Source organism: Dipteris shenzhenensis, chromosome 27, assembly GCF_047967505.1.
Source record: "Dipteris shenzhenensis isolate YYH24624 ecotype China chromosome 27, Dip_SZ_1.0, whole genome shotgun sequence".
Taxonomy (NCBI): domain Eukaryota; kingdom Viridiplantae; phylum Streptophyta; class Polypodiopsida; order Gleicheniales; family Dipteridaceae; genus Dipteris; species Dipteris shenzhenensis.
In genome coordinates this window covers 11,303,073-11,314,911 of record NC_141622.1, presented here as the reverse complement: position 1 = coordinate 11,314,911, position 11,839 = coordinate 11,303,073, and the positions used below count along the sequence as shown (strand labels likewise).

General features: G+C 44.9%; 1 protein-coding gene across 4 annotated transcripts; it reads left to right on the top strand.

The window, feature by feature from the left end:
* Positions 1-652: 652 nt before the first annotated feature.
* LOC147883853 (shikimate O-hydroxycinnamoyltransferase-like) lies at positions 653-4,011 on the top strand. 4 transcript variants are annotated; one of them, XM_087398468.1, is made up of 3 exons: positions 653-1,067; positions 2,040-2,471; positions 2,697-4,011. In XM_087398468.1, exons 2-3 carry the CDS (start codon positions 2,064-2,066, stop codon positions 3,612-3,614), a joined length of 1,326 nt encoding a protein of 441 aa, XP_087254594.1. In that variant the 5' UTR covers positions 653-1,067; positions 2,040-2,063; the 3' UTR covers positions 3,615-4,011. The 4 variants fall into 4 exon arrangements, with proteins under 4 accessions (XP_087254594.1, XP_087254593.1, XP_087254595.1 ...); XM_087398467.1 differs by lacking the exon at positions 653-1,067 and adding an exon at positions 1,077-1,252; XM_087398469.1 differs by lacking the exon at positions 653-1,067 and adding an exon at positions 1,304-1,431.
* The last annotated feature ends 7,828 nt before the right edge of the window (positions 4,012-11,839 follow it).

The following is an 11,839-nucleotide window of genomic DNA, read 5'->3' as shown; positions in this document are numbered from 1 at the left end:
TTAGAGCTTGCAAGCTCTGTTAATATAGTTCTTTATTTCCCAGGAAAAGAATATTTAAGGGGCAGAATCTACGTAATATGTTATTTGAAAAGAAGGACATGTACATGGGTGTAGGGGAATTGAAAGGGAGAATGGTGAGAAGAAAGATTCGGGCACCAAAAGGGAGGAGGGGTGGGTGGGAGACGCACGACCTAATGACGGGGATGAAGGGGATGAAAGTTAAGGGAAGACCACCAAATGTAGAATAGAGAAAGGGGGGACGGGAGGAATAGGAAGAAAAACTTTGTAAAAGGGGTGGAAAATAATAATAGATTGCGGTCTCCCATTTACGTTTTCTCTTAAATCATCTATTTTCACTAGAAGCTTGAAAGAGCTCACACAACCAATTGGACAATCAACCCAACACCCACCGTAGTCCCACCTGCACACCCCCCCTCCACACGCGCATAGTCAGTGTACCTACTTCGCTCATGTACCTCATCCTCAGCTCATCCCACTTTTTACTCACATACCAAATCCCTCCCTTTCACTGCCCATTTCTGGGCTCTTTTGCAAGCAAACATCTGTCCTTCCATTGATTACAGTCAGCCCCATCCTCCACCTTTGCACCTATAATAGCATCTCTGCTCACGCTGCTCTCTTCATTGTTTTGCTCCCTCATTTCTTTTAGTAACTTTTTCTCTCTCATTTCTGCTCCTGCTCAGTGCTCCCTCTCATTTCTTTCGAAAATTCCCCCACTAATCCTTGTCTGCTAGTTTCTTTAAGCTCCCTCACATGCCCCCGGGCCCCCCTCATCCCACCGTCAAAGGCAAGCAAAACTCAGCACCCACAAGCTAAATTCGGCCCATAATTGCCTCCATTTTACAATTTGCTGACTCCAACAGCCGGATGAGCCAACCAAATCCACAACTACCCCCAGCCCACATATTAGCATTTCTCAACGTTGCAGGTGACATCCCTGCCTTTGTGGTGTTGCAAATGTTGTTGCAAGTCACATCTCCTCCTCCCTTGCAATTCCCTTCCTTCCAAGCTTCCCTTACCTTTCAAAGTTTCGGTGGACTTTCAAGGTACGATCTCTGTTTTTCAGACTCTCCTGAATCCTCTTCCCACTACGCTTCCGTCACCTTTCATCTTGTGCACTCTAGTCTTTAGCCATATTTGGTCTTCCCCAATCACTATGGCCTGCCTATATCTACACTCACTACGTCCCTCGGACCAGCCAGCTTCATCTTCCAAGCGCTCACATCTTCAGGTACTCGTCTCGCAGCTCCTGCGACCTCAGTAGATTTATGACAAGTTCTACTATCGACTACCCTTTTGCAGCAACCCCTGGCTTGTTTAAAGCTTGGTTTTACGAATCTTTGCTATACGTAGGCTTATCTCATGCACAGAGCTCTCCTGCTCGTTAATGCCAGTCTTTCAAATTTCAGCGTCAGTGGCTGCCTCGTCACCTCTCGTGTTCTCCCTGCACTAAAATTCTTGGTTGACATCCTCCAAGCTCGTGAAGAAATCCGCACACATCTATTTTCTTCGCATCTCATTGTCGTTCTGACTTCAGCGGATTTGCTGATCTCTTGCGTAACTACGGACCAGACTTAAGTATTAGGAAATTTCCCTGCTCTTCGGCATCGTCAGCTCGGTCCTACGCGTAAAAACCCTTGGTTGGCAGAATACTGTTAAGGTAGGTGTTGAACTTGCGCTGTGAGCACTATCAGTGCCTACGGCTTGATGAATTTTCAGCGCAAGCTGTCGAGTAATAACATACTGTGTGGCAGTATCTATGAAACATGTGAATGGACAAAATAATGTCTAATAAACTTTGAGATCTGCCTTGGAGTCATGGTTGTGCGTGGACTTTCGGAGTTCACCATCAAGGATGTCACAGCTGGAAAGTCGAAGTTCTTTACAGAGAAGAAATCATACCTCGTGGTTTCTGTGGCTTAAACGCAAGAGTTTTTTGTAATGCTGATAGTTAGTTACCTTCTGGGCTTCAGTCTATAGGTATATAGAGGGCGCCTAAGCTCGCTGCTTTTGTGCAGGATTGATACGAGAAACTAACAGACATGAACGTGACTTGGCGCTGTGCCACTTTGGTGCCTCCATCCGAAGAAACACCGAAAAGAGTGTTGTGGAATTCGAATGTTGATTTAGTTATTCCCAGGATACACACTCCTAGCGTCTACTTCTACAGATCAGATGGCAGCGACAACTTCTTTTCCTGGAAGATCATGAAAGCAGCTCTTGCCAAAGCGTTGGTGCCGTTCTACCCGATGGCGGGAAGGCTTCAGGAAGACGAAAATGGACGCATAGAGATCAATTGCAACGGGGAGGGCGTTCTCCTAGTGGAAGCAGAAGTCGATGCTCTCATTGACGACTTTGGTGACTTCGCTCCCACTCTTACGCTCAAACAGCTTGTGCCGAAAGTCACGTATACCGAAGATATCGGTGCCTATCCCCTCCTCGTTCTTCAGGTGCGATTCTTTATAGGGGAAAGAACTGCCCTTTCTTTAACGGAGTCAAACTAAGATCGTCCGTCACCGCTTCGGTTGGGTGATTTTCTGCTTAAAGCGTAGCAATTGCTCGTGCATTACCGGTAGATGAGTGTATGTTCACGTTGGGGAGGTGCATTCAAATCTTGGTGCTGTGGATTGTGACTGTATTTTGGCGTCACAATGATCAAGCTTGGTAATCTGCAGGTGACATTCTTCAGATGCGGTGGTGTGTCGTTGGGCGTTGGTATGCAGCACCATGCAGCGGATGGAATGTCCGGCTTGCATTTTATCAACACTTGGGCAGCCATGGCCAGAGGTTTGGACTTCGAAGAGCCGGCGCCCTTCATCGATAGGACCTTGCTCGCAGCAAGAAAGCCACCGACTCCAAAATTTCCTCACATCGAATATCAAACCCCGCCCCCATTGAAGTCCAAGCCCAAATTACAGAATGGCATGGCCAACGGGGAAGGGCATCCAGGTGAGCAAGTCACTCCAGGCATCTTCCATCTCACGCACGAGCAGGTAGAGAAGCTTAAAAGCAATGCATATGATCCGGAAACCGAGTCCACATTCAGCAGCTACGAGACAGTGTCTTCGCATATCTGGAGGTGCATCTCCAAGGCACGGAAGCTGTGCGACGATCAAGACACAAAGCTCTACATTGCGACTGACGGCAGGTCTCGGTTGATCCCTCCACTGCCGAAGGGCTACTTTGGCAATGTGATCTTCACTTCAACGCCCATGGCAGTGGCGGGGGATCTGCTGAAGAAGCCACTGAGCTACGGAGCGAATCAGATCAGGCAGGCGCTGGCAAGGATGGACAACGAGTATCTGCGCTCAGCGTTGGATTATTTGGAGCTGCAACCAGATCTGAGTGCGCTAGTGCGAGGTGCTCACACCTTCAGGTCGCCAAATTTGGGCATAACGAGCTGGGTGCGCTTGCCAATTCATGATGCGGATTTCGGTTGGGGGAGACCGATCTTCATGGGTCCGGCGGGCATTCCATTCGAAGGTCTGGCCTATGTCTTGCCGAGCCCCTCAGGCGATGGGGGCCTGAGCGTCTCGCTTGCTCTCACAGCTGAGCACATGTATAGCTTCGAGGAGCTCTTCCATGATTTCTAGGCTTCTTCTGCCCGCTTAATTGCAAGCTCCTTCCATCAAACGAATTCCGGTGGTCATCGATTTCAGATCGACAAGAATTAGAAGCTCAAAAGGATTGAACAACAGAAGTCGCACAAATCGACGATATCAAATCTCCTTCGCCCGAAACAACCGAAAAGAAAACGAGTCGTATCGATATTCTGCAAAACTGTACAGACTTTGCATCTCTTCTTTTTCTTCCTGTCTTCGTCGAGATGGCGATCAGCCAGCTGCCATAAGTAGAGTGTTAAGATCCACAAATCAAACTAGTCTGCCAATAACTTCATTTCATAGAAATATAGTATAAACAGAGTTTTTGCACATCATTTCACAAATCAAACTAGTCTGCCAATAATTTGATAACTATGTTATGCACATCATTTCATAGAAATATAGTATAAACAGAGTTTTTGCAGGGCTCGTTTGAAAGATTAAGGAGGTAAACCTTCTAACGAGAGGTATGCTTGCCCTCTCTTGGAGTCATACACTCGTTGAATGTGCGTGCTTCGGATTTGAGCAATAGTGTGGTATCTTGAACTAGAAAAGCATTTGGTTTGTGGAATGTGGGTGTTTCGGATTTGAGCATTTGGTTTGTGGAATGTGGGTGTTTCGGATTTGAGCAATAGTGTGGTATCTTGAGCTAGAATCAGTACTTCTCTTCATGAAGATCTCTTGCCATGCTCCGAACATCATGGCTAGATATGACACTCATTTTGTTAATTTTTAAGAGATGAAGATGAAGGCTATCGATTGTTTTGATTTGATGTATTGAGTCTCATGGGGATGTTGGCCTTGTGTGGAGAGGTTCTTTGATCATATATTTTCGAATGTATTAGCCTTAATATACCATTAACTATTTATGGATCAGTGTTTTTAATTTTGGTTAACACAATTTAAAGTATTTATTAGCCTCGCTATGTAAGGGTATAGGCTATCTATATTAATTATGTATTTGTGATTTTTGGTTGGCACAACTCTTAAAATCTTATATGTGGTGTAGTTCATTAGGGGAGAATTGGGGTCTCCAAAGAGACCCCAATTAGTGTTTCCTAATTTCAAGGGATTAGTGAGGTATTTGAGGTGTACCAATGGGAGTGCTCCTTTTTGTGGGGCAATGCCGTTGAGGTAGAGGGTGGGCAAACCTGCAAATAGCCCCTATTGGCTACTCCTCTTACACCGAGGACCACTCAAACCATCCCCCCTCCCCCCCTCAACGCATGCTTGATCCTTCTCCCATATGCATCTCCCCCAAACAAACTTACAAGTCATTCAAGAGGTGGTGGACCCTTCTGGGTGAATTTCCCCCTCCTCTCAGCTTGTTATAGGCCTGCCCCCTCCTCTTCTCTAGTCCAGCTCCATTCTCCCTCCATTTTTCAAACGTGGGAACTCATTTGGCATCTTCTCTGCCCCCTCCTGCTTCAGTCCACTGTGTTTCTCCCTCTCCAGCACCTCTTGTAGCAGCTGCTCATTCTCTCTCCATTCCTAGCTACAGCACCTCCTACAGCAGCAACAGCTCATCCCCCTCTGCTCTTTCTTGCTCCATTCCTAGCTACAGTACCTCCTGTAGTGGCTGCTCATCCCCCTCTGCTCTTTCTCCCTCCATTCCTAGCTACAACACCTCCTGGAGCAACTGTTCATCCCCCTCTACTCTTTTCCCTCCATTCCTAGCTACAGCACCTCTTGGAGCTTCTCTCAACTTTCAGTTGCACCCTCTACCTCTCTCTCCCTCTATCGGAGTTGCTCTCTCCCTCCAAGCTGCACTTTCTAGTCCACTATTGCTGTTGTGACCTCTATACAAGCATGGTGAGGAGACCATACATGTACTGTCCCACAGGAGCAAAAATGCTTTGGGTGAATGGGTGCCTTGCACCTGCAGCTTGAATGATTAGATAGTCATGAGAGGACCTGCCAAGGGTCCACATAAGCTTCCTAAGAGCAAAAGAGGTGATCTTTTGCATGAATGGAGGGGCTGCATCATGAAGTTCAAGCTTGGGAAGAAAGGATTTCTTGTAAAGGTGCAACACATCTACATGGGGAAGGACATGCGCCTTCCTCCGTCAAGCAATCAATCGACAATACCATCGCATTGTAAGTCTGCATTTTGTGTATGATTTTGAAGTGTAATGAGTCAGCTTGAAATTGTAATTTGAAATAGAACCAGTGTAATGAGTCAGTTTGAAATTGTATTTTGAATAGCACTTATGCATAGCAAATGTATTTCCTTCAAACTTTGAGGAGTGGGAACCAGTCAAGTGCTTCTTAAGAAAGTTTACTACCATTCATGAGGATTTAGGAAGGCAAATGCATGCTGGAGAGAAAGTCCTCTGCTTTGAAACAGAGAAATATCTATTGGTATAATGCCAAGTACATTACTCCAAGGACAGCATCAAGCTATGGCCATCTTCAATGCATTGCAACACCAAAACTTAAAGACATGGATTGCAGCATGGTGGACACAAGAACAACGCAATCATACAAGGAAAAGATTGCAAAGGATGTGGGCATGGCCATGAAGTTTACATTTGGCTCTAAATGGGTAAGGTTGTCTTGTTTTATGCCTTTGCACATTTTTGCTTCTTGTTTTCATAATATCCAGATGCACAGAACAAAAACCATGTGGTCATGCAAGTGCCTACATGAGAATGCCCTTGAGGAATTACTTGGGGTGAATTGGGGAAGCACGCCAGGTGAACAAAAGGGTGATCTGTTTTAATGCCATGTATGTAAGGACAATGTGGTTATCAAGTACCACATCTCCCGCCAAATGTTATATTTTGCTTTCCAATATAGGCGCTGGAAGAAAACAGGTGGCAATTGGCTCCCCCTTGACTCTAACAATGATGATAATATAGGGGTAAGTTTATGTATTGGTTCTCATTTAGGAGATGTCATGAATGTGACTGTCACGTCACAGTGGACTCTCAGGGATGTGCAGGAACACCTAGTGGTCATGGAGGATGGCATGTCTGAGTCCTTTCACTTTACCTTAAATGGTGAAAAGTAGGAAAGCGTGCAGAGAAGCTCGTGCATAGTGCCGCTTTTATCCCTCCTGCAATATTGAAGATTGTCTAGAAAATGTGGGATGGAACAATTGTGGATTTTGACATTTTAGATGGGTCCCAATTGATTATTTGAAGTACTTGTTCAATCAACAACCCAGTTTCGTGAAGTGTTTAGATTGCTTTCGAGCCCAGCTCACACCCCTAGGGTTTAGGGAGGTGGACACTGATGACGTCCTAGCATATGGAGTCATTGGAAACACAGGAAATAGGTTCCTATCCTGGGAAATGACTTTTATTTTCCTTCTCCAGGAGGGACAAATGGAAGAGGAGGCCTCGACCTCAAGCCTTGACCCTGCCCGTGCCCTTTTCGATCCTCTTATTTCTGTAGATGAGCCCAACATCTATAATGAAGAGCCCATAGATGAAGAAGCTGAGGAGCGGGAAGCTGCATTGGCCCTGGAAGTGCTCCAGCGACCTCCTAAGCCCCATTCTACTTCTCGAATTCCATCCACCTCGGGCACCACCTCTGTTGACCCCACAACAATGATATAGTTTCTTGCTCCCCTTCTTGTCGATGGAGAACAATACCTCTTTCTCCATGACATAGTGGTTATGTTTGGTCTTCGGGAGGATGAAGCTCTTGGTATCCTGTGTGGATATGAGATGGACATGACTATGCAAGAACCTGGGTTTTTGGGAGAAGATGATTCAATAGAAGAGGTTCTTGCTTTAACACTAGCCCAAATCAAAGATGTAGAGACATCAATCTACTCCGACCTACCTGATGTTCCAGAAGAAGCCTCCACATCTCACTCCAGACAGCAAGAGGTCTCTGGATCCATCCTCATTGACAAAGAGGAAGGGATTGAACATGACTCCACAGTGGTAAGAAACTATGAGCTTTGAATTTCTTCTCTCTTGGTATACTTTTGCTTTAATGGAATTCTAATGTAATGTTGGACTGTTGCAAGAGGCATTTGAGGTCAACCTATTTTCATCTTGGCAACACCTTGTTCGGAGTAGCTTTGGCCAAGATCACTCACTAGCACATTACCTTGGCCAAGAAAAAGGGCGCTTTGTGGTTATCCATAAAAAGTTTTCTCCACATGGCACTTATGACCTCCTGAAGTGCAAGGCCTTGTTAAGAGTGATTGGTCATGCTGACATCAATCGCAATGCTAACAAGGTCATTTTGGTGAACTGCATGGCTGCTCTCAATGCCTTTGGAACCAATTTTCAAGGTATGGCATTGACGATAGTAGCCATGTCCCTGGCTAGCAACGACAAATTCAAAGTCCGATGTTCTCAGTGTTTTAGAGAAGAGAGAAAGGCTCTGAAGCCTTATTGTATAGAAATTTTATTTTATATGAATACAGCTATACTTTTTATACAGTGCCCCATTTTGTGTTCTTTTACAAAATTTATTTTACACTGTCATTGTATTTTGTAACTTGAATTGTTGTTGGCATTGTTTGCTTGCGGGATATAGGGAAGCATAGTTGATAGTGAGAGTGCTCTCAACGGAAGCAAGAACAGAAGAAGGGAAGAGAGAGAGAGATAGAGAGCCACACAAGTTTGGTAGGTGCAGAACCACCCTAATCTTCTTTTTCATTCATTTATATATGTGTTTGAGTATTGTACATAACCGGGGTAAAGGCACAGTGACCTTAAACCCCCACAACCTCCCACTTAAAGGACAATGTGCCTTTAAGGGAGAACAACCAGTGAGCATACTATCCAATGCCCATTAATACACGACAATACTCAAACTGCTGACTAGGTAGACTCTTCATCAGCATATCTACAGGGTTATCATCTGTATGAACCTTGACAAGCTCTATGCGCTTGTCCTCAAGTACCTCCCTGATGAAATGGCACCTGACCTCAATGTGTTTGGTCTTTGCATGAAAGACCGGATTCCGTGCTAGCTGAATAGCACTCATGGAATCACTATGCAATGTCGGTACACCTGTATGAATCCCCAAATCTCCCACTAGCCGATCAAGCCATATAGCCTCCTTGCAACCCTCTGTGGCTGCAACATACTCAGCCTCTGTGGTAGACAAAGCAACGCACTTCTGTGCACGAGACATCCACGACACTGCACCACCTGCAACGGTGAACACATAACTAGAAGTGGATCTCCTACTATCCACATGCCTTGCATAGTCTGAATCTGTGTACCCAAGTACACGCATGTCTCCTCTACCAAAGCAGATGCACATCTCCTTCGTACCCTTCATGTACCTCATGATGCACTTAACTGCCTCCCAATGCCTCTTTCCTGGATTAGCCATATACCGGCTAACAACTCCCACTGCAAATGCAATGTCTGGTCTAGTAGCTATCATAGCATACGTAAGACTCCCAACTGCTGATGCATAAGGAACCTTGGCCATCATGGCCCTTTCCTCATTTGATTTGGGACTATCTGTATGACTCAGTTTCACATATGAAGGCAATGGAGTACTCACTGCCTTGCCCCCCTCCATATTGAAACGTTGCAATACTTTTGTAACATACTCTTTTTGTGAAAGCCAAAGGAGTTTCCTACTCCGATCACGCATGATGTGCATACCAAGAATATGACCTGCAAATCCCAAATCCTTCATATCAAAGGCCTCATGCAACTTGGCCTTTAATGCATCTAGCTCATAAGTATTCTTGCTAGCCAATAGCATATCATCCACATATAGTGCCAAGATTATTAGGCTATTATCCTTAGCCCTTTTAGTGTAGAGGTAGTGATCAATTTCACTCCTTCTAAAACCCTGGGACTGAATGAAAGCATCAAATTTCTGATACCATTCTCTAGGCGCTTGCTTAAGACCATTGAGACTCTTCTTCAGCTTGCAAACTAAATGCTCTTTGCCCTTTTCTTCAAAGCCTTCTGGCTGCACCATGTAAATTTCCTCATGCAAATCCCCATGCAAGAAAGCTGTCTTGACATCCATCTGCATAAGCTCCATATCCTCTGATGCCACTAGTCCAAGCATGCATCTAAGTGTGGTCATCTTCACAACCGGAGAGAATATCTCATCAAAGTCCACACCCTTCTCTTGCTTGAACCCCTTAGCGACCAAATGGGCCTTGTACCTAGGCATATCATCACCTGTGACCTTCATTTTGTAGACCCATTTACATGGCAATGCTTTCTTTCAATGTGGCAAAGAAACCAAGTCCCAAGTCTTATTCTTCATAAGTGAACTCATCTCTGATTACATAGCATACTCCCACTTGTGTTGATCCTCGCACATCATAGCCTCTCTGTAGCAAGAAGGCTCCCTGCAATCAGTAAGCATCACATAGTCTACCCTTGGAACAAACTTATCAGGTGGTCTAGACACTCTAGATGATCTTCTCAAGGGCATTTCGGCTTGCTGTCCCACCTGCATATCAGCCACATTTGGCTCATCATTTCCACGAATAGATGATCCATCATCTACCCTTGATTGTATACCTGTGGGAGTACTTGGTGGTACCATTTCTTGCACATTTGGTGCATGGATAGCTTGCTGTCTATCAACATATGCAGGTGGATTCACATCCTGGAAAGTGATTCTCCTCATTTCCACATCCCTCATGGGTGCCGTATGCATCTTCTTCTCATTGAAGACTACATCATGGCTGTGTATGATCTTCTTTGCTTCTAGATCCTAGAGACGATAGCCCATCTCTCCACTTTCACCATAACCCAGAAAGATGCATTTCCTAGACTTTGGATCCCTCACACCCAAATATACGCAAATGAGAGTAAGAGGGCTTCTTGCCACTCCATGCCTCTTTAGGAATACCACCATCCAAACTCTTACTAGGTGATCTATTGATCACATGCATTGCAGTCTTCATTGCCTCAGCCCAAAAACCACCAGAAAGACTTGCATTGGAAAGCATGCATTGCAACCTTTCTTGAATGGTACGGTTCATCTTTTCTACAACTGGATTTTGCTCTGGATTACGAGGGGATGTGACCTCCCTCTTAATCCCACGTGTATCACAGAAATGCTGAAAGTCATGAGAGAAATTATCTCCACCATTATCAGTCCGTAGGCATTTAAGTGTTCTACCTGACTGATTCTCAACCAAGGCCAGCCATTTCTGAAATACCTGGAACACATCACTCTTCCGAGCTATAGCATAAGCCCACACTTTCCTAGTTGCATCATTAATGAATGTCACATAGTATTCAGCCCCACCTAATGACCGTGTAGGCATGGGACCGCATACGTCTGAATGCACCAAATCAAGCTTTTCAAACTCTTTCTTTCCCCTTCTTTTATGGGCTGATCTAGTCTGCTTCCCATAGAGACAGTGCTCACAAAATTCAAAATCAGAGAAATTCAAATGCAATACATAACCCAAACGGCATAAGAGTTTCATTCCATTCTGGCTCATGTGCCCCAACCTGCAATGCCACAAAGAAGTGCTTGGTTGCTCGGTTATTGCAACAACATGATCCAATACCCCTGATACATGTAAGGGATACAAAGTCCCACACTTGGCACCCCTAGCCAAAAGCATAGAGCCCTTCTGAATTTTCCAAGTCTGAAAGCCAAAAGTGGTGTGAAAACCAGCATCATCTAGTTGACCCACTAAAATAAGACTCTTAGTCAACTTAGGCACATGTCTCACATGTTTCAAAACAAATGCAGACCCATTTGCGAAAGAAAACTTTATGTCACCTACTCCCACTATGTCACATGCATAGTCATTTCCAAGATGCACGCAACCTATCTTTCCACTGTCATAAGTGGAGAACCATTCCCTATGGGGAGTAACATGGAATGAAGCACCAGAATCCAAAATCCAATCTTGGGAATATGCATCATCTCAAGTGGTGAGCAACTCTGCAGATAAACTAGACATGAAGAGAACATCATTGTCACTATTATGTGTGACTGCATTGATCTCCTCGATCTTCACTTTTCCTTTGTCCTCCCTTGGACTCTCTTCCTTTTGATTTACACCCGATTTGCATTCTTTTTCTTATCCTTTTGCTCTCTTTTCAGCTTGTAGCAATCCTTTTTCATATGGCCCTTCTTGCCACAGTGGTAACACTAAATGTTCCATGCCCTGGATTTGCTACGAGACTTCCCTCTTTCTTGGGACTTCCCCCTGAACTGTGATCTGCCCCTTTGCACGTTTAAGGCTGCATCCTGCTTGTTGCCATCCATAGACTTTTGTCTAATCTCCTCAGCCAACAAG

What these genes read in the sequence shown, in the direction of transcription:
- LOC147883853 (XM_087398468.1), top strand. Translation starts at nt 2,064, where the DNA reads ATGAACGTGACTTGGCGCTGTGCCACTTTGGTGCCTCCATCCGAAGAA. An exon ending in ATCCCCTCCTCGTTCTTCAG is followed by an intron (nt 2,472 to 2,696) that starts GTGCGATTCTTT and finishes GGTAATCTGCAG; the next exon opens with GTGACATTCTTCAGATGCGG.